Source organism: Solanum lycopersicum, chromosome 4 (assembly GCF_036512215.1).
Source record: "Solanum lycopersicum chromosome 4, SLM_r2.1".
Taxonomy (NCBI): Eukaryota; Viridiplantae; Streptophyta; class Magnoliopsida; order Solanales; family Solanaceae; genus Solanum; species Solanum lycopersicum.
This window is the reverse complement of record NC_090803.1, coordinates 60,258,771-60,281,600: the sequence shown is the minus strand read 5'-3', so window position 1 is coordinate 60,281,600 and position 22,830 is coordinate 60,258,771. Positions and strand designations below refer to the sequence as shown.

The window sequence follows — 22,830 nt, the reverse complement described above, 5'->3', positions numbered from 1 at the left end:
ATAATTCGCTATACATATAAAAGTGTATAATTCGCTGGCCTATTTTGCTGTAATTGTATAATTAGCTTTGCATACAGTTGAATCGAATTAAAATGTATGTATATTGCATAATTATAAGTGTATAGCAAGAAGATATATGTTTTTCTCGCTTTATACAAAAACAGAAACACAATATATACACTTCTGTTGTATAAAGCTAGAAAAAATTGTATTTCACTGCAATTGTATAATTCACAATTGTATAATTCTTTGGCATTTTTCTCTGCAATATTTGAAGTAAAATGTTTGTAAATTATATAATCAAGTGTATAACACGAAGATATACATTTTTGCATGTGTATATACAATTTTCTCTCGCTTTATACAAAACAGAAACAGAAATTATACACTTCTGTGTATAAAGCGAGAGAGGCGAGAATGGGAGAGTGGCGAGCGAGACTTCTGGGAGAGAGACACCTGGCAAATTTTTGCCAACGTTTGCTATGGAGCACAATTAAATCAAACCCTAGCTATTCCATTTAATTTAGGTTATTAGTTTGCTATTTTATACAATTTTCCCTATATTTATTAACCCAAAATTTGACCGTAATTTTCAAACACTTGACACCCCCTTGACCAAGGTGGGTCCACCCCTACTTAGTATAGAGTTGTGAAACATTTTTGACAAAAAATACAAGATTGAGGATGTTTGATTGAAGAAATTTCTGAACTACAAGTCATTATTCATGATCTACTTAGTGAAGGTATGATTGTGACTCTCAACAATGTTCTTGAAATGGAAAACAATTTGATATCCACGTGTGTTAAGATAGCTTATAAACTAAACATGTATTCTTTTAATGTTTCAGTTAGTTAGTTAGTTAGGTAGGTAATTAATTAGTTGGTTAAATACAGGTTAGTTAAGGTAGTTTCTTTAATACATAAATGTAATTGTATATATAAGTAAGAGGGCTCATATGTACAGATACACACAGAAATATACAAAGCTTCTTCTTCATCATTCTCTCATCTCTTCTCTCGTCTTCTTCATCTTCTTAAAGCTCATTGATAGAGCTTTTCTTCACATGGTATCAGAGCACAGGAGAATTTGAAACTCTCTGTTAAGCTCTTCATAATCTGAAGACAAGAGTCTAAAGAATCTTGAATTGAAGATCAATTGTCTGTCTAAATCAAGAAATTGGGAGCTGTTAAACTCGATCAATCATGCCTTCAACTGGAGATGGAGCTTCGAGTGAAGTTCAACAACAAACAGTTACGAACTCAGCCAAAATCGATCACAATCACCCTCTCTTTATACATCCTTCAGATACTCAAGGTTCTGTTCTAATTTCAATTCAATTAGTGGGTTCTGAAAACTATTCTCTGTGGAGTAAATCTTTAAAACTTGTGTTACTTGGAAAAAACAAGTTAGGATTTCTACTTGGAACATGTAAAAAGGAAATGTATTCTGAATGCTTACATGATGTATGGGATAGATGCAATGCAATTTTTCTTGGATGGATTATGAATACAGTGTCTAAAAGTCTGATTAGTACTGTAATCTATGGATCTGATGCTCATTCAGTGTGGGAAGATCTACGTGAAAGATTTGATAAAGTAAATGCATCTAGGGCCTTTTATCTACACAAGGAATTGGTCACTATGTCACAAGGAACTTCTTCTGTGTCAATATATTTTTCGAGACTAAGAGAGTTGTGGGATGAGGCTGAAACTTTGATTCCCTGTCCTTCATGTGCTTGTCCTGAGTCTAAACAATACATAGAGCATTTGCAATTTCAAAAGCTGTGGCAATTTCTGATGGGACTTAATGAGTCTTATGCTCATGCAAGAAGCCAAGTTCTTATGCAGATTCCAGTTCCAAGTGTAAATCAGGCTTATGCTGTGATTGTTAGTGTTGAGAGTCAAAGAGTTCATGGTACAGGAAATACATTCTCGTCTGCTGAAGCTGTATCTGAAACAGCATTGATGAGTAATAGAATGCCTCTTAGTTCTTCTAGTTCAGGGAATGGTGGATACTATAACAATAATACAACTTCCTCAGGAACAGGAAGAGGTGTTTCTAACTTCCAAAATAGGGGATACAGAAATAAGGGATATGGAGATGCTAGAACTAGCTACACTACAGGAAAGTCTCAACTCTATTGTGAATTTTGTCATTTTAAAGGTCATACAAAAGAAACCTGTTATAAGCTTCATGGTTATCCAAAGAAGAAAGGAGGACTATCTTCTTATGCAAATAATGCTTCTACTGGAAATGAGTCTGGAATGATTGACTCAACTTCAAGTTCTAATACTAGAACAAATGAGTCATCTAATGATACTTCTTTGGGACAAGGTGTATCAATGTTTACTCAAGAACAATATTATGAGATTTTGCAGATGCTGAGAAAAGGGAAGAGTAAGGAAGTGGATACAATGGCCAATGTAGCTACTGCAGGTGTATCTGGAACATCAGGTAATTTTACAGCTCTAATGTCTGATATCTCACATACTAACTGGATTATAGATACTGGTGCCTCTAATCATATGGTTCACAACTTTGGTTTAATGACTCAGCCAACAAATCTTGATGTTCAGGGTGGTATGAGAGTTAATCTACCTACTGGTGATCAGGTGTCTATTAGTCATATTGGTGAATCTTTGGTTCTTAAGGACAAAGTAGTAAAGGATGTGTTATTTGTTCCAGAATTCAAGTATAATCTTTTATCAGTGTCACAACTAACTAAACAGTTGAAGTGTGCAGTAGTATTTTTTCCTGATTTTTGTATTTTTCAGGATCTCTTCAATGGGAGGGTCCTGGGGATTGGTAAAGAGAATCAAGGATTGTATATCCTCAATACTGCTGTCACAACAAAGCCTTCAAATGATCAAGTATCTTCTGGAGAATGTGCAAAGGAAGCTGCATATAAAAGAATTAGGCCTATTAGTTTTAGTTCTACTGCTGATTCTTTAAGTAGTCTATGGCATAAAAGACTTGGACATGCTCCTCTCAAAGTATTAAGTAGAATAAAGGAATTGAACATTGTATCTGTACATGAGCATCACTGTTCTATATGTCCAATTGCTAAGCAATCAAGACTGCCTTTTCCTACTAGTCTTTCTCATTCAATTTCAGTTTTTGACATTATACATGGTGATGTATGGGGACCTTACAGAGTGCCTAATCATGATGGAAAAAGATATTTTTTAACACTAGTGGATGATATGTCCAGGTATACTTGGATCTTTCTATTACACACTAAGTCAGACACTGTGGTAGTGTTAAAAGACTTTGTAAACCTGGTAAGAAATCAGTTTGGTGTAGGCATTAAGTGTATAAGAACAGACAATGGAACAGAGTTTGTTAATAATCAAATGGATGATTTATTCAAGGCTAATGGCATTGTACATCAGAGTTCATGTGTGTATACTCCTCAACAGAATGGAGTAGTTGAGAGAAAACATAGGTCTATTCTAAACATGGCAAGAGCATTAAGGTTTCAGGCTGGTGTACCTTTACAGTTTTGGGGACTTTGTGTTACTACTGCTGTGTACATACTAAATAGATTACCTACTGTGTTGTTACAAGGACAAAGTGCTTTTGAAAAATTGTTTGGCCAAGTTCCTAGTCTTCAGCATCTTAGAGTATTTGGGAGTCTATGCTATGCTACAGATCCTAAGATTCTAGACAAATTTGCACCTAGAGCTGTTCCAGCTGTGCATATGGGGTACTCAATGAACAAGAAAGGTTATATCTTGTATGATTTGACTTGCAAATCCTTCTTTATAAGCAGAGACACTGTGTTTAAAGAAGACATATTTCCTTTCAAGAATCTTAAATCCTTTCCAGACCACTTATTTCCTGTTCTGGATCTTCATGATAGTTCATATATTGAGTCAACTTCTGATAATGCCTCTATTCAAGGTTCTAATCCTACAACTTCTATACAGCCTCAGACTTCTTCTAATACTACAGCACCATTAGTTCCTCTAAGAAGATCTTCTAGACAATCTAAGCCACCTATTTGGTTGGACTCATATGTGACTCAAAATGCACAAAATGCATGTCTATATCCTATGTCACAATATGTTACTTATTCCAAACTTGCTCCTACATATAGAGAATCACTTGCTGCATACTCTACTATCTCTGAACCTCATACATATAAAGAGGCATGTCAAGATACTCATTGGGTGAATGCTATGAGAGATGAGATTAATGCTCTAGAAGCCAACAATACTTGGTCTATTGTTCCTCTACCTCCAACAAAAGTTCCTATTGGCTGTAAGTGGGTGTTTAAAGTTAAGTATAAAGCATCTGGAGAAGTTGAGAGATATAAAGCCAGGTTAGTGGCAAAAGGATACAATCAAAAGGAAGGCTTAGACTATACTGAGACATACTCACCAGTAGCAAAAATGGTTACAGTAAGATCAGTAGTGGCTTTAGCTGCTTCATATGGATGGTTTATATTTCAAATGGATGTACACAATGCTTTTCTTCAAGGAGATCTTCCTGAAGAAGTGTATATGCAGATTCCTGAAGGTTTTGCAAACTAGGGGGAGAAAAGCATGGTTTGCAAGCTTCATAAGTCCTTGTATGGACTGAAGCAGGCACCAAGACAGTGGAACTTAAAGCTAACAGAGGCTTTAGTTGATATGGGATTTTCACAGTCACATTATGATTATTCACTATTTACTAAGAACATAGGTAAAGAACTTCTAGTTATCTTGGTATATGTTGATGATCTCTTGGTTACTGGGAGCAGTTTGCATTATATACAACAAATAAGAGAGGAGTTACAACAAAGGTTTAGAATGAAAGATCTAGGTGAGCTTAAATATTTTCTTGGAATTGAATTCTCCAGGTCCAAAGAAGGTATACTAATGAATCAAAGGAAGTATGCTTTAGGACTTGTGTCTGAGTTGGGATTAGCAGGTTGTAAACCTTCTTCTACACCCTTGGAGTTCAATCACAAGCTAACTTCCACTGTGTTTGATGAATTCATTGGAAAAAATGCTAATGCAGAAGACTCACTTCTTGATGACTTTGGAAAATATCAAAGGCTGATAGGGAAGTTATTATACTTAACTATGACTAGGCCTGATATAGCCTTTGTAGTACAAGTACTCAGTCAATATATGCACTCACCAAAGTCATCTCATATGGAAGCAGCACTAAGAGTAGTTAAATATATAAAAGGAACTGCAGGTCTTGGATTGTTTATGCCAAGTAACAAAGACAATGAAATGGTAGCCTATTGTGACTCAGACTGGGGGGCTTGTGTAGAAACAAGAAGATCAGTTACAGGCTATATGATTAAACTAGGAGGAGCACTGGTATCCTGGAAGTCAAAGAAACAAAACACAGTATCTAGGAGCTCTGCAGAAGCAGAATTCAGAAGTATGGCTACTACAGTTGCTGAAATAGTGTGGTTGAAAGGCTTATTCAGTGAGTTAGGAATGGAAATAAAGGTGCCAGTAAAGGTATTTTGTGATAACAAAGCTGCTATCCAAATAGCAGCACATCCAATTTTTCATGAAAGAACTAAACATTTTGACATAGATTGTCATTTTGTAAGAGAGAAGATACTTGAAGGGCTTATTCAGACACAACACTTAGGAACAAGAGATCAACAAGCTGATATACTCACCAAAGGGCTGTGCAAACCTCAACATGAAGAAATGATTAACAAGCTAGGAATGAAAAATGTATTTTCCAATTCTTAGCTTGAGGGGGAGTGTTAAGATAGCTTATAAACTAAACATGTATTCTTTTAATATTTCAGTTAGTTAGTTAGGTAATTAATTAGTTGGTTAAATGCAGGTTAGTTAAGGTAGTTTCTTTAATACATAAATGTAATTGTATATATAAGTAAGAGGGCTCATATGTACAGATACACACAGAAATATACAAAGCTTCTTCTTCATCATTCTCTCATCTCTTCTCTCGTCTTCTTCATCTTCTTAAAGCTCATTGATAGAGCTTTTCTTCACAACGTGAAATATGTTTTTGTTTATAATAAGGCTATTAGCAAAAATAATATGTATATAGAAAATCGTCATGGTGCTTAGAGACTTTTCAAACTTAATATAATTGCAGTTGATATGAATAAAAAGATATTAATAGTAGCTAATAGTAGGAGAAAGTATGCTCATCATATACAATTGAGAGAAGACAATCTCACAAAGAAATACATAAATCTTATAAAAATGAATATCTTATGTAGTTCAAAAATTAGGATATCCGAAGGTACAGTATTGATAAATTATAAATTTTTATGTTGTTTTTATAAATCAATTTTTGTGTATACATATAAAGATTCATTAGCCAACATTAATATTCAATACTTACTTCATTTTAAATTAATTGAATTATTAAAATATTTTTCTCAAATTAATTTAACTGTTCAATTTTCAAAACTATTTTTAGAATGTTCTTTGAATTTTATCTTTCATTAATTTAGTTATTTTAATTATAAAATTTGACAATAATTAATAAGGATAAAAATAAAAAGTTAAGTCTTAATCTTTTTTCCGTAAAATACCCTAAAAATTCAATTAATTTGAAATGGATGGAGTGGTAACTAGCTAGCTAGTTTTTAATTCATTCACATGGTACAAATAATCTTTTCATGCCAAATATAAGTTTTTTTGTCATTTGTAAAATTTGAACAAAATATAAATTATAATTTTTTTGTAGAATTTGAAATTTAGGTCTTTTTCTCACGAGATAAAACTTATGGATCAAATTTAATTTTAGAAATAAATGAAATTACTTATTTCAAATCACATATTCAAATGCCTATTAAAATCATGTGGCATCTCCAAAATAGTAGCGTATGATACCAGCCGTAGATGAGGTGGATGTAGTTAGATTAGGTGGAGACGCGAGCAGAAAATTATGAGTTGCATTAGGGCAACATATTATAAAGTATCGCCGTCAAGCTTATCTATTAAAACCCAACGCTTCACCTCTTTCTTCTCACAGCAGCTGCGCTAATAAGATTTCAGCCATCGGAATGGCGAAAACCTTCTCTCTTTTTTTCCTATTTGTTTTTATTTATTTATGAGAAGTAGTTTTGTTACGTATTTTTTCTTCGGTGAATGTGATTTTGCGGTGTTGAGAATGATGAGATCTTTGCATATGTGCAAACGCAGTACCGCCGTAGGCGATGCAGTGAGCGGCACTTTCCACACGAGATTTCTGACTCCCACTTGTTTTTTCTTCAAGTAAATGGTGATTTCTAACATTGTCACTACTTTCTAGGGTTGTTTTAATGACAGTGTGAAACGAATTAGTCAGAAACAGTAAGCTTAACTTTAAGTTTGGATTTGGAACAAAAGTTATCCATTGTAGTGGTGGATTTTGGGTGAAGCCTCAAATTATGCTCTAAACAAAATTCAGATAAACTAAACATATTAACATGTTTCACAACATTTACATAACTCAGTTGTATGAAATGTTGGCGTAAATCCATTCACTTCCATCTCCCTGCCGTTCATCTCCTTGCCGCCGTTCAACTTCATAGCAACAAGGGTTTCGATTCTTGCAGGTTCATCTTTTGATTCTAGACTCTGTGTTTTTGAATTGAAAATTTTTATTTAGGTTTAAAAATTAAAGAGGACTTTGTGTTTTTGAATTGAAAATTTTTGATTTAGGTTTGAAATAGGAGAGGACTTCGTGTTTTTAAGTAAAAAAATTGGTGATTTAGTTTAAAAATCACAAGTTGTTGCTTTTCTTTTCAGTTATATCATGTCCGGAGTTAGCTGTGATTCTATTAGTAATTTGGTGAAAATTTATAGTGTCCTAAACCCAAGATATGTTTATTGAAGTGTCAATTTCTATAGATATTTTAACAAGAAATGTTAAGTTTTGTAGAGAGAAAAAAATACTCATAAGTTGATATGTGGTCAATAAATTTGTACAATTTAATAAAAAATCTTGGCTACTGACTAGTGTGGTGCCTAAAACATAATGTACATCCTTTAACTAATTTATTGAACAAAAATCATCCTTAATGTAATTAAAACTTAGCAAGTTTCATCCTTTGTGAAATTTCCATTAAAAAACATTAACAGACCCATTTATGTGCAAGTCACATGACTCTTAAATCACGTAATAATAGAGATTTTGTGTAAACATTCGGTACGTGTAAGTTTATCCTTTCTTCTGTGTAATGGTTGAACTTGATTTGGGTATTGAAAGACTTGAAACTGACTATAAATAGGGCGCAATGAAATTTGTTGATGTATGTTCTGGTGATTAAAAAAAAACTTTTAACAACAATTTAAGAAAAATTGATTGGGTCGTGTGAAAATGGAATGGAGAGAGAGAATAGTAAAAGCAGATTCATGTAGAAGTTTGTAGTTTTAAAAATAAAGAAGTACAATAACAACAACAAATAAATGAAAATTCTTTGAATTACATCCGTAAAAAAGTTACCACATATAATTATGGAAAATAAATCATGATACAACGAAAGAATAGCCAATATTGAGCTTCATTGATACCACCCATTCCAATATCAACTTCTCAAACAAATTTTGTTAAAGGCAAAAAGCATAGCAAAACAATGTTCTAACTAATTTATGAGATTATTCGAGACATCAAAATCTATAACAAACTTAGTTGCCATTTTTTTTTCTACCTAAAGAATCTAAAGGAATACTAAAATTTATGGAGTTGATTTTCTATTTTAATTTATATATTTCATATGTATCTAATATCGTGTCCAGGGCCGGCTGTTGTCTTTGCAAAAATAAGGCTTATGCCTTAGGCCTTCAAATTTCGAGGGTCCCAAATTTTTATGAAAAATAAATTATGTGTTAGAAATTTTATAGAAAAAATTGATGAATATTTTAAAAAAATATATATAATTTCACTCAATTTAGAATATTTGTCCTTCATTAAAAATAAAAAATAATAGTGAAAAATGTTGAACAAAGTGAATTACAATTTTTTTTTATTTCGTTTTAAGCATTACAACAAACATATAGAAATGGGTAAATCAAGTCATCATCTTCTTGAATCTCATTTTTTGGTTCTAACTTTTCACTCTTATCTTTATTTAATTAATATTTGTCAACTCTACTCATAGAATTATGTTAACAATTCATATAATAATTATCTCACTAAAGGATGTTTTTCAATATTGGGAAGATAAAATTTTACCTAAAATCAATAACTGAAAAAACAACATTAAGTACTAATAATTTTCATCTAAATAGTGTAAGAAAAATAATTTTTGAATAAATATGTATATGAAATTTGTTCATATATATGTATATATTTTAGACCTCAAATTAAAATTGAGTTAATAACTTTGATGGTCACTCAACTATCAATTGTTTTCACGGAAAGCCACACAACTTTCATTTTCAACTCAAAAGTCACTCAATTATAACTTAGTTGCACAGAAAGTCACTCAACGTTCATTTTCAACTTAAAAGTCGCTCAACTATGACTTTTTTGCACAGAAAGTCACTCAACCTATTTAATTATTTTTTTTCATTAAAATTAGTGACATAGAATTTTAATTATTAACCAAAATTTTAAGAATCAAATATATGTATACCCATATAATGACGCGCTCCATTTAACCCGATCCGCTAAAAGTAAAATATTGAACCATTCATTTCTTAAATCATTCTCCCTAGTCTCCAATATTCTTTTAGCGAATTAATGGTAAAATAAAATGTTCAATGTTCAACGGGGAATGATTTAGGGAATTAATGATAAAATAAAATGTTTAATATCATATTTTTAGCAGGTTGGATTAAATGAGCGGGTCATTAGATATTTTAAAAGGATATATATATTTGATTCTAAAATTTTTTGTTAATATTAAAATTTCATGTCACTAAATTTTTATGAAAAAATAAGTAAATAGGTTGAGTGACTTTTTGTGCAAAAAATTCTTAGTTGAGTGACTTTTAAGTTGAAAATAAAAGTTGAGTGACTTTCTGTGCAAAGAAATAATAGTTGAGTGACTTTTGAGTTGAAAATGAAAATTGAGTGATTTTCTATAAAAAAAAATTGATAGTTAAATGGCCATCAAAGTTATTAACTCAATTAATATTTTGCTTTAGACTTTTAATTGCGCTAAGTCACTCCTGATCGTATACCTTCTGTCTCTTTAATTACCCCTTTTCAATATTTCTTTAATTTACTTCTACTTTTCCTTAAATTCACTACAAATAATACATCAATACTGCAAGTTAATTTATCTATGCATAGCTTTTCATATATTCAAATTATTTCAGCCTATCTTATAAATTTGTAGGAGAATCACTCTCATTGTGAGAGTCTCACATTATTTTAAATAAATCTAATTTTATCTCTCCTAATAAATCAGTATGACTATACATCTAGTTCATATCATTTCCCAACTTTCATCTTACGAAGATGATTGTTTTAAGGAGTCTCAAGTTCACATTAATTTTTTTTAATCATTCAATCGACGCAATTGAAATTTATAATTTAAATATAAACTTAAAAAAAAAGTAAGGTACACGATAGAATTATTATGAAAAGATAGAATTAAAAATAACATATGATTATTCCCTTTATGCAACAATAATTATTTACTATACTATTTTAGGATGTCCAATAATATTTTTCCAGTTTATAAAACTGATATGAAATTTACCTATGTTTTTCAAATAAATTATTTTTTATAAGAGTGATTTGCCAAAATTACCTCTATTACTTAATATTTCTTTTTTCATATATCAAGTCAATAATGCATAAGAATTATTAAACAAATGAAATTTAAATATAATAAATAAAAATAAAATAAAAAAAAATGTTAAAGTAAGGAAATGTTTGATATCAAAAAATAACTTTAAGTAATACGATATAGTAAAATTTAAACAATAGTTAAAATAAATATGCAGTGTATGCTTAGAGCTGTGTATGGCGGTTGGATTAAAGGAAGTTAGACGGATAAGATTGGATAAGAGACACAAGGTTCGGATCGTCGTGAAAAAGAACAATTTGGATCCCCAAATTTATTAAATTTGGTTAAATGCATACCAACCTCAACTTTACTCTAAAGTCCGTTATTACGTATTGTCTCATAATATATTTTATTATATTGTATATAGTATATCTTATTATTTTAATAAATTGTATATTCTTTTATCATTATAAAATATTATATATGCATAATTGTATAATAAATCTAAAAGAAAGTAGAGTAACGTAGTGTAAAAGATAAAATATAAAAATTAATAAGTAATAAATAAAAATAAAATAAGAAAAAAATATTAAGATAAAAACGCGATCAAATTAAATCAATCCATAACATAAAGTGAATTTTTTTATCATTATCTGACAATGAATTTAAAAACCATCCAAACAAAATATAAAAGTAGAATTAAAAATTTAAAAATAAAAAAAAGAAAGCTCCTTTATTTTTTACGCTCCATCAGAAAATTCCCAAACACGCTTTCCTGCACGTGATCGGGTCGGGTTCGTTAAGAAGCGGGAAATCCCTCAAATTCAAATTTCAAACCCTTATCCCTTCAATTAAATTCAAAAAGTGCCCCAAATTTCAAAATTTTCACAACGAAAACCAAAATTCTCTATCTCAGGTATGATCTTCCTGCCAATTTTTTTTTTTACTTTGATTCCTCCTTTTCCATTTTTTCTGATTGTTGGATGAAAAATTGCAGAGATGGATTTTGAAAATATGAAAAGGAAACAACTACAAGCATTATGCAAAGAACATGGAATTCCTGCAAATTTAACCAATTTAGAAATGGCCAACAAGCTTTCTTCACTACTCAAGGTAATGAGTAATCTTAATTTCTTTATTTATTTTCTGGGTTTCTAGAAAATTTGTCTTTTTGGTTAAATTTGTCGTTAATGTTTAGGTAAATGATGAAAAGCCCTTAACTCGAGGGCGATCATGTTTAAAGATGTTGGATGAGAATGAGTCTGACGCTGTTAATAGGAAGGTAAAGAAAGTGAAGTTTAGTCCTGATAATGAAGTTATTGAGTTTACGAGATCGGCTCAAGTGAAAAGGGGAGGGAGGCGGAATACAATGTTGTACAAGAACAATTTGAATGTTAGGAGTGATGGGTTAAAAGTAGGCATTTTGGATAGTCCAGTTAGGGTTACTAGGTCGCAGGGAGTGAATATAGAAGATGGTGTTACTGAGAAAAAGGGAAGGACAAGGCAGGTGAAAGATAGTGTAATTTCAGTGAATAAGAGTAAGGATAAAGTTGGAGTGACCACAAAAAGAACATTGAAGAACAAGGAAGTAGGTATTATACTGGAAAAGAGGGAAGAAAATGAGGGAGCAAATGATGGTGTACGGATGAGTAGAAGAGTAAGAAGTCGAAAAAATGCTAAAGAGAGTGTAGAGGATTCTCAAGAGGAGCTGAAGATGGATGAAAGTGAAAAGGCAATTGATAGGGAAGAGAAGAGGGACAAGAAAGTGACATTCATTAGTGGTGGTCACATGGATGAGTGCACAAAGTCTGAAACAAAAGCCAAGGAGCCGAAAAGAGTAACAAGAAGGAAATCTATGACTCATCATCAGACCTTGCCTGTTCAAAGTGAGGTTGATGCAGAAGTAAGGGAGGAGGTCGTGGAGAAGCCAGCTCGGGTTACAAGGTCTCGGAACTTGAAACCAGTTGAGGATAATCTCAGTAACAAAAGGAACCGGACTAGGGGCAGGAAAGCCATTGAGACAAGTGAGGAACAGCTTTGTACTGAATTTGTTGAATCTTCAGTTGAAGCTGTCAAAGATGAAGCCAGAGTAATCACAAGAGGGTCTCGGCAGAATAGTGTAGTGGAGGCACCCGAAAAGGCTTTGAAGAGGTCTGGAAGGATAGCTAATAAGGATAAGGGATCAAGGTTGAGTGATGATATTACTAAAGAAAAGATGGTTACTAGGGGTAGGACTAGAAATCAGTCTAGCTCGACTGTACAAGCTTCAACATCGGAAAGTGGAACCAAAATTGTTGAATCGAAGGGGAAACATGAAGTGGTTCTTCAACTTGAAGAACCTGTAGAAGATCCTCCTAGAAGAAGTGATAGGCGCAAATCTGTTTTTCCTTTGGAGAAATTGAGAGGTGATGAAGTTGCGGCCAAGAAGGAGAAAAGAAATTTCTTGACTGTTAATGATGATGAGCTAAGGCAAAAAGTCACAGAAGAAGAACCCCAGAAAGCATTGAAGCGGTCAAAAAGGCTTGCTACACAAGTGGAAGATTCAGTGTTGGCCAAAGATGATATTGCTGAAAATAAATTAGGTAGACCAACTGAATCTCAAGGGACTCTTGAAGTGGTTCTTCAAACTGGAGAAGTTCCTGTCAGAAGTAATAGGCGTAAATCTGTTGTTCCTTATCTGGAGAAATTAAGAAGTGATGAAGTTGTGGTTTTAAAGGAGAAAAAAACCTTAAATGCTAATGATGGTGAGATGGGAAGTAAAAGGACAAAAGAAGAACCCCAGAAGATTTCAAAGAGGTCTAAAAGGCTTGCTAAACAAATGGAAGATCCCGTACTTGCTAAACATGATATTGCTGAAAATAAATTAGAAGAGAGGAGATTGTCTAGAAGGAATGTTGCTAATGCAAATGTAGACACCAAGATATTGGACAGATCAGTGCAAGAAGAAACTTCTGTGGTAAAAGAAGAGAGGAGACGATCTGGAAGGAGTGCTTCTAGGCATACTCTTGCAGCAGTTTCAGATGATAAGAAGGAAAAGGGTGAGAATCAGCTGACAAAGAGAAATTGCGCTGTTCAAGATAAAGATTCTACCAACAAGTTCACCCTTCAAGATTTAGACTCAGCGAAACAGTCCATAAGTAGTTCAAAGGCAAGTGTCAAGGCATCAGTTGTTAAAAAGACAAGTACTGCAGGGAAGAAGAAGCAGGGTCGACTTAAAAGATCAAATGTGGAAGTAGAAGTACTCATGCCTGAGGACATGGAAATAGTCAGAGAACCTGACAATAAAGATTGTAATATCTCAGGGTCAGGAGGTACAATGAGCTTCTCAAGATCATCTCTGAATGAGCTAGATGCTGTCCCAGATGATGTCAATATAATTCTCGCTGGCACCAAGGATGACACAACTGCTGAGTCGAGCATCCTAGATGACAAATTAACTGAAGAAGGACCTCTTGTAGATGCAAATTCTTCTCTATCTGAAAATAAATCTGCATCGAAATCTCTTCCATTCAGTGATCCATTCATCTCTGACGGTTAGTGTATCTGGACTTAGGTTAATATTATGCATTGTCTTGTGAAGAGTGCTAATTCATTATTTCGTATTTTCAGCTAGACCTGAGGAAAACCTACTTAAGGAGCTTTTGCAGTCTGACCACGAGGAGCAGCCTGCAAGCAAAGGCCTATGTCCTGGTTCTGTTTTGGCTGATGATGCAGTTCCAAATGACCTAACTTTTGACAAACAGGAGCCTGGTGCAACAGTAGTAGATGATGTAGAAGAATTTGTTACAGGATTATCTTATGATGTTTTTGATAATTGTTCACTAAGCCAGAGTAATAATATGGAAGAGATCCTTGATTCTGGAACTAAGGATGATGCAGCTGCTGAGTCAAGCCCCCTAGCTGACAGATTGATTGAGGAAGGACCACTTGTAGATGCAAATGCTTCCCCATCTGAAAATAATTCCATATCTGAACCATTCAGTGATTCATTCAACTCCAATGGTTAGTTTATCTAGTAATAAGTTAACATTTTTTTTTTAAGAGTGCTAATTCATTATTTCGCATTTGCAGCTACACCCAAGCAGAACCTAGTTGAGGAACTTTTGCAGTGTGATCATGAGGCGCCTGCAGGCAAAGATCTATGTCCTAGTCCAATTTTGGCTGATGATGCTGTTCCAAATGAAATAACTTCTGACAAACAGGAGCATGGTTCAATAGCAGCACATAATGCGGAAGGATTGTCTGATGAAATTCTTGATAATTGTTCACCAAGCCAGAGTGAAAATATGGAAGAAAACCTTGATTCTGGCTTTAAAGAACAATCAGAGACTGGATGTGTTGTTACTGAAGGAGTAAGTCATGATGAACATGAGCCTGCAAGCAAAGTCCTATGTCCTGGTTCTGCTTTGGCTGATGATGCAGTTCCAAATGACATAATTTCTGACAAACAGGAGCATGGAACAGTTGAGGCAGATAATGCCGAAGAAGTTGAGACGGGTTTATTTACTGAAGTTCTTGATAATATGGAACAGCACTTTGATGCTGGCTTGAAGGAACAATCAGAGACTGGATATATTGTTATGGAGGGGGTAACTTATGGTGAACAGGAGCCTGGAAGCAAAGGCCTATGTCCTAGTTCTGTTTTGGCTGATGATGCAGTTCCAAATGACATAACTTCTGACAAACTGGAGTATGGGTCAATTGCAGCAGATACTGCAGAAGAATTTGACTCAGGATCATCTAAGGAAGTTCTTGATAGCTGTTCAGTAAACCAGAGTGTTAATATGGAAGATAAGCTTGATTCTGGTTTTAAAGAATCATCAGCGACTCGATATATTGTTTCTGTTGGTGTGAATTATGGTGAACAAGAGCTAACTGCAATGGACTATGCTAAAGAGTTGGATGCGGGGTTGTCTAGTAATGTTTTGTTGGACAATCTAGGTGCTTTCAATCATAGCAATGAGATGGAATGCAAAATTTCTGAAGCAGAAGCTGAATCTGGTCCTATGGAACAATCAGACGCTGAATCTGATCTAGTGGACGCTAATTATGATCTAGATGCACCCACCTTCACAAGTCAAGATGAAATTCATGCAGAAGAATGTAGAAACTTGGAGGTGGCTGCTCCCGAGAAAACCGTTTCAAGTCCCATAAAAACAGTTCTAGATCTTCAAGGTAAGCAACATTTTTTCATTACTTACCGATTCTATGAATTTTATAATACATTGATCATCTCTTTTAGTTGCAGAACGTGGTGTTCTTGGTGATGGCATCACATTACATGTAACTCCATTAGAGGAGTGTGATGAAGAGAAGCAAGGTAGTTTTGAGGTTTTCTTACCTCCTGTTCTTTGCAATTTGCTCATTTCTATACCCTTTTTGATGCAACAGGCGAAGAGTCAAAAATTTTGTTTGCCACTCCTGGTTATGTTTCACATTCTAAAGAAAAGAAAGCTTTTTTGGCTGGTGATTCAAGGGACGAGGGTCTCGACAGAGAGGGGCAAGGTTAGCTGCAAAGTGCTTCTTGTTACATTTTTATTTTTTGTAATTTATTGCTGTAAATCAAATTTTTGTACGGCATTTTGCCTTGTGACTTCTGCAGTTTCTCCTATTAGTGGTAATGATACATCAAATCTCCATAGTTCGTTACGAGATTGTGGTGAACATGGCCAAGGTTAGTCCTAGACTTCTTCGTCTTCCCTGAAGAGTATATGTTACTTACAGCTCGTTATGCTATGTTACAGGAGAGTATCTGAAAAGACTGTTTGCCACACCATTTGGTAGTAAATGCAGCAAGGTAGATGTAGCAACTAGTAGTGCGATTAATGAGACAAGCAGTCAGTGCCAGCACAGTTTCCATGAAAATGAGAACATCACATTACATGTAACTCCATCAGAGGATTGTGATGATGAGAAGCAAGGTAGCTTTGAGGTTTTCTTACTCCTGTTCTTTGCGATTTGCTCATTTCTGTACCCTTTATATGATGCAACAGGTGAAGAGTTAAAAGTTTTGTTTGCCACTCCTGGTTATGTTTCACATTCTAAAGATGAAAAGAAAGCTTCTTTCGATGGTGATTCAAGGGATGAGGGTCTCAACAGAGAGGGGCAAGGTCAGCTGAAAGTGCTTCTTGTTACATATTTACTTTTTGTAATTTATTGCTGTAAATCAAAAAAAATTTCGGAATTTCGCCTTGTGTTTTTTGCAGTTTCTCCTATTAGTGGTAATGATACATCAAGTCTCCAAAATTCTGTCGGTGATTGTGGTGAACATGGCCAAGATTAGTCCTAGACTTCTTTTTCCCTGAAGAGTATATGTTACTTACAGCTCGTTGTCCTATGTTACAGGAGAGTATCTGAATAGATTGTTTGCCACACCATTTGGTGGTAAAAGCAGCAAGGTAGATATAGCAACTAGTAGTGCGATTAATGAGACAAGCAGTCAGTGCCAGCACAGTTTCCATGAAAATGAGAACATCACATTCCATGTAACTCCATCAGAGGACTGTGATGAAGTTAAGCAAGGTAGCTTTGAGGTTTTCTTACTCCTGTTCTTTGCAATTGCTCATTTCTATACCCTTTATGATGCAACAGGCGAAGAGTTAAAAAAGTTGTTTGCCACTCCTGGTTATGTTTCACATTCTAAAGAAGAAAAGAAAGCTTCTTTGGATGGTGATTCAAGGGAGGAGGGTCTCAAAAGAGAGGGGCAAGGTTAGCTGAAAGTGCTTTTGTTACATTTTTACTTTATGTAATTTATTGCTGTAAATCAAATTTTTGTTTGGAATTTTGCCTTGTGTTTTTTGCAGTTTCTCCTATTAGTGGTAATGATACGTCAAGTCTCCAAAATTCTGTCTGTGATTATGGTGAACATGGCCAAGGTTAGTCCTAGACTTCTTCTTTTTCCCCGAAGAATATATGTTACTTACAGCTCGCTGTACTATGTTACAGGAGAGTATCTGAAAAGATTGTTTGCCACACCATTTGGTGGTAAAAGCAGCAAGGCAGATATAGCAACTAGTGTTGCGATTAATGAGACAAGCAGTCAATACCAACATAGTTTCCATGAAAATGAGAACAGTTAGCCTTTCTTCCTTAATTATGATTTCCGAGGCATTGCTTAGTTAATATTCTTAGTTGAAGCTGTAGGATTTTAAAATTTAGGTTGTTCATGAACAATCCAGTAGATCTCTTTTGCCCCTTTTTCGTTTTAAACCATCAATTTTCTCTTACTTTGACCATATTCACTTGTCACTTCGTAAGTATATTTTGACATGCAGATGCATCATCTGCTGGTAATGGTAATTGTTTTGTAAAACTTAATAAACACGTCGAACTCTTCAACTTGATGCAGTGGGGGAAGATCTTAAAGGTTTGTTTGCTACGCCCTCTGTTGTTTCACAATCTGTTGGAGACCTGCACTACCTTTTTGAAAATCAATTGAGTGGAGAAGCAATGACCACTAGAGGACTTGGCTCAAGTGGAAAAGTAAATTTAAGTGAATCTGTCAGGGATTTGTTTGAGAACAAGCAAGGTTGGTTCTGAAATTCCTTTTTTTGACATGGTCTCTTTTGAATAACCGGTTTCTGCCTTCCTGCTGGATTTTCAGTTCTTTCCCGCCCTCTTTTCTTTTCGGTTTCTAAGATTTGCTAAGGGATGTCTATTGTAACAGTGGAACAAGTAAGGACTTCATTTGCATCACCAGTCTCTGTGAAATGCAGTCACCAAGAGACTACTTCTACCAAAGGAAACTATAGCCTAAGTCATGAAATGGAACGTTATATTTGCAGTGGAGTGGAAAGAGATCTCAGTGAATCGGTTTCTGAACAACAAATGGTGCCGGAGATCAATCAGAGCAGTCCGAACAGAATTGCTTCTCCTATTTCAGAGCCTACATGTGATGATATTGGATTTTCCGAACAACAAATGTTGCCGGAGATCAATAAGAGCAGTCTCGGGAACATTAAAACGTCTGATGCTTTTAATGATGGTACTGAAGATCACTTGAGACTGCTGTTTGCCACCCCAATCAAAGAAGTAAGCCCTTCCAGATTGGGTGAAGCTTCTAGTTGTCAATTGAAGACAGCAATGATTGCATGGGCTTCTGAAATGGCTGGTAAGCAGCCTAAGCAAGGGTTTGAATTTGCTGGAGAACCACTTACTGTTGAGATTATTAGTGGAGGTTCTGATAGAACAAAAAGCTCTCATTTCTCCAAAGAGATTGAGCAATTTAAAGGAGGGCCTCTGTTTACTACACCATCAAAAGGTACACGTCCACTACAGTTTGAGGAAAGTCCTGGTTGTGAGGAAGATATCTTCAAGTATCTGGATGGTGTTAAGCTCCTTAACAATCGAGAACAAAATTTTGAACAGCACAGAGATTGTCAATTTTCAAATGCAATAACTGCTGATACAGGTGAAGCTACACTTCATTGGATTCAAACAAACGATGACAATGTTCCCATACAGACAGAACTAGAGACACAGAAAGGTAATATTTGTTTTTGATGTTGTGTGTGATCAATTTGCAAGTCTGAGTATATAATAAAATGAATTCTTGAATGGTACAATTGTGAATTTGGAATGATTAAATGAACTGCAGGTGGAAGAATTAGAAACTATGTCTTCAGATGCTTGAAACATTTGAAATCAGTTTTCTTGGAACACTATATAGAGGAACTTAAAAAATATCAAGGATAAAATATTAAAATATTTGATCAAATGTAGTGTTTGAAAGATGAAATGTATAAGCTGGGGATAAATAGCTTATGGTTTAGAAGCACAACTGCATAAGGCTTATAAACACTTTTGTGTTTGTTAAACATGTAGATAATCCAATAATTGCTTATAACCCAATTTGACTGGCTTATAAGCTCATCCAAACACCCTCTTCATCGCCGAATTATGGTTTTGATGGTTAAGAAATGTGGCAGTGTTATCGGGATTATTATTACCAAATGAAGTACTGGATATTATCAGGTAGTTCTTTAGAATGATTGGCTCCCAATCCTAAAAGTATTGAGGAAATAAAGATTTTACTCGTACACTTCTCAGTTTCTATTTTGTAAGGTCCCTAAATAGATGCATAAGCCTGATATTTGGACTGCCAATGATGCAGAAATTGGTTCTGCCCGTCCATTCGAGCCCTTGCATGAGGAAGGGGAAGTCACAGAAGATAATGCTCTGGCTGAGGGCAAGGAAGACAATCATCCAGTACCATATCAAGAATCTATTGAAGACGAAGTAATTAATATTGATGAAGCAGCAAAAAGTGGTGCTTTAAGTGATGCCATTTGCCAAAAACCTAACATTCTTTTAACTGACATCAAAACTGAGAACGTAACTCAGGAGAGCACAAGGAAGACCGATGGCTTTTCTGTTAGTGCTGGTGAGTTCAATAATTCTGTATGAGCAACAATGTGGCAACCTCAGGTTATCTTGAATTGTTTTGTTTTATTAATATTTTTCTTTGTGCATGAAATTTGTACATAGAGGTTAGTAACCTCAGGGTATCCATTTCTTATCCTAAGAGACAACTTTATGAAGATTTTGTGATCTTTAACTTTCAATTATCTTGAATTATTTTGTTTGTTGATATTTTTCTCCAAAATTTAAAACTGCTTACTTAGTAATGAATTTCAGAAAGTGGAATTCTTGAATTTGATGCTGAATCCACTGCATTAAGAAGTCAGGAACCAATTATCATCACAGTAGAAGAGACTAAGGGAGATGAAGTGCAAAAATTAGAAGTGAGCAATATCAGTAATACTTTCCTAGATAATATCCTCAATGATGATGAATATGCAAAAAACAATTCAACAGTTTTGCCTGCTGATGAGCAATTCCAGTTTCCAGAACATTATGTGATAGAAAATGATGTTTCGAGCACTGAGGGGTTTACTGCTTTCACAAATGAATGTCAACATGCTTCTAAGGAATATGATCTTGCTGCTGAGGGGGACAGACTTGTTATATTTGAATCAAATGAAAGCACGTCTATGAATGTTAACGATTCAGGTCTCACTACACAAATGGACATGCCTGGAATATTTGCAGAAGAGCCTCGGTGTGGAAGTGATAAAGAGAAGTCAAGTGCAGCTAAGCAACAAGATGAATCTTTTGATAAAAAGGAGCATGAATCAACCGAAGCAGTGTTAGCACCTTCTAAATCTCATGAAGGCATTAGCTTTACCGAGGAAGGTAAACAAGGCTGCTGATACCTGCTGAATTTGTCTGATATATTTCTAAGATTTAGGTTTGACTATACTAATTATGCATTTGTCATGTCATTTAGGCATTGCTGGTGAAGGTAAACTGATATTTGAGAAAAAGGACGAGTTGGCTGAAAAGAAAGTAGCTTTAACCCCAGCAACAGGTGTGGCTAAAACATCTTTTGCCAAGCACTTGAACTCCACTGTGAAAAAGAAGAATGCCAGAAGCATTCTGATACATGGAACCCCTAACAAACTAACTCAGATAGCTGACATGAAAGAAAATGCTCCAAATGTCAAAGGAGATATCGGCACTTTAACTGCGTTAAGGCCGGACAAACGACCTGCTTTGAAAGACCTCCCAAGGAAATAGAAGAAACATGTGTGTTAATCTTGTGAATTTTTTTCTGTTTTGATTGTCCTGGTTTGATGATGGCTGCACATCTCATGGCCTATACTTCTGTTACATGAGAACAAATAGTTTGTGTAATTATGTTCTTTTTATATTATTCCATGGGATTGACATTGGAACTGTTCTAATTTTTTTGGTAAAAGATTGATTGACAAGAACAAAACTCTTAATGTAAGGATTTTATTACGAATCTCAAAGATAATTTCCAGATTTTGCAGCTTCAATTTGGAACAATTAGGCTAAGTTGTTTAAAATTGTGTCTACTTGAAATGTTATAAAGCAAAGGTTTCTTGTTTTAGCAGCCAATTAGTTAGTGTCCTGAAATGCCAATGGGTTATAATGTGACATCTTGCGTCAAATTATTTGTTGGTGATTTTTTAAAAACTAGTTTCTGAGGACGTGCTTCGCACATGTGTTTCATGTGAATTTTTATAGATACGTTAGAATGACTAAAATCTCATGAAAATATATATGTAAATTATAATGAATAATAAAATGTATCAATTACAAAATTCAAAGACTTACGGCAATAAAACATTCATAGAAAACTAAATTAAGAAGTCTAAAAGAGTGGGGAAAAAAAAGACAAAAAGAAACAGAATATTTAAGAAAAATACAATATAGACATTATTCTTATAAGATTGATGTATATATATATATATATGAAAATATAAGTACAAAATTAGTACATAACTCTCTTGAGTTTTTATCGACTCCTTTCATATCCTATCAAAATTCAAGAGTCTTCATCATCTGTTTTTTCTATAGAATAAAAATAATAGCCTTATAATCTTGATAGGGATTTCATGAGATAAAGAAGATGAATTTATATAAATAGAATAGAAGGAATATCAAAAGATATCTTAAAGTTTTAGTTTAAATATTTGGATGTTATGAATATGAAAAGATGAGAGTTATGAATATTAAGTGTATAAAAGTTAAATAAGTAATTAGAAAATAATAATAAATAAATGAAGAATATGAAGAAAAAAATTAAAGTTAGCAAACCATGTAAAAAGAACAACTAAAGTTCTTATCATGTAATTAAGCATTAATGAATTTAAATCTGTGAAGCTAGAGTCATTCTTTAATAATAATCAAGAGGACATTATCAATGTGCGTCTCCATTTTATAGATTTGTACCCTTTAAATTATTAAATTTCGTTATTTATCATAAAGGATAATACTTTATCCACATCAATTATATTATTCATGAGAGGGGGGGTTAAGGAAAAAGTTATAAGAAGAGGGAAAGAAAAGAAATTTAGGAAAAGATTTTTTTAAAAAAAATTATAACTATTATATATATATATATAGATTATAGATGATAAATATTAATAAATTAGATGTTTAATTAGGAATTAATCTTAGAAAGTCTAAAAGTCATTAAAATTTAATTAAATTTATACAATCAAATATTTAAATATTTTATAATAATTGAATTTACAGAAAAGGTAAAATCGTAATTCAACTTTCAACTTTTTTGTTCATGCTTTTAGTATTATATGATATGTTATCTCAAATTAATTTGTAATTTTATAAGCTTAATTCAAAA

The 22,830-nt window shown here is 33.7% G+C and overlaps 2 protein-coding genes across 11 annotated transcripts; both read left to right on the top strand.

Annotated features, from left to right (window-relative positions):
* The first annotated feature begins 4,548 nt into the window (after window positions 1-4,548).
* Window positions 4,549-5,706, top strand: LOC138348213 (uncharacterized mitochondrial protein AtMg00810-like). Its single transcript, XM_069296836.1, has one exon. It carries the CDS (start codon window positions 4,549-4,551, stop codon window positions 5,704-5,706), a length of 1,158 nt encoding a protein of 385 aa, XP_069152937.1.
* Window positions 5,707-6,934: 1,228 nt separating this feature from the next.
* On the top strand, window positions 6,935-21,485 carry LOC101253281 (uncharacterized). 10 transcript variants are annotated; one of them, XM_026030786.2, is made up of 20 exons: window positions 6,935-7,532; window positions 11,656-11,771; window positions 11,857-14,191; window positions 14,268-14,660; window positions 14,730-15,833; window positions 15,901-15,978; window positions 16,050-16,163; window positions 16,261-16,332; window positions 16,403-16,579; window positions 16,652-16,768; window positions 16,865-16,879; window positions 17,004-17,180; window positions 17,250-17,366; window positions 17,462-17,533; window positions 17,604-17,732; window positions 18,007-18,186; window positions 18,325-19,143; window positions 19,771-20,040; window positions 20,295-20,852; window positions 20,947-21,485. In XM_026030786.2, exons 2-20 carry the CDS (start codon window positions 11,658-11,660, stop codon window positions 21,234-21,236), a joined length of 7,131 nt encoding a protein of 2,376 aa, XP_025886571.1. In that variant the 5' UTR covers window positions 6,935-7,532; window positions 11,656-11,657; the 3' UTR covers window positions 21,237-21,485. The 10 variants fall into 10 exon arrangements, with proteins under 10 accessions (XP_025886571.1, XP_010320100.1, XP_010320099.1 ...); XM_010321798.4 differs by lacking the exon at window positions 6,935-7,532 and adding an exon at window positions 11,413-11,574 and having other exon boundaries at window positions 15,907-15,978; XM_010321797.4 differs by lacking the exon at window positions 6,935-7,532 and adding an exon at window positions 11,413-11,574.
* Window positions 21,486-22,830: the final 1,345 nt, after the last annotated feature.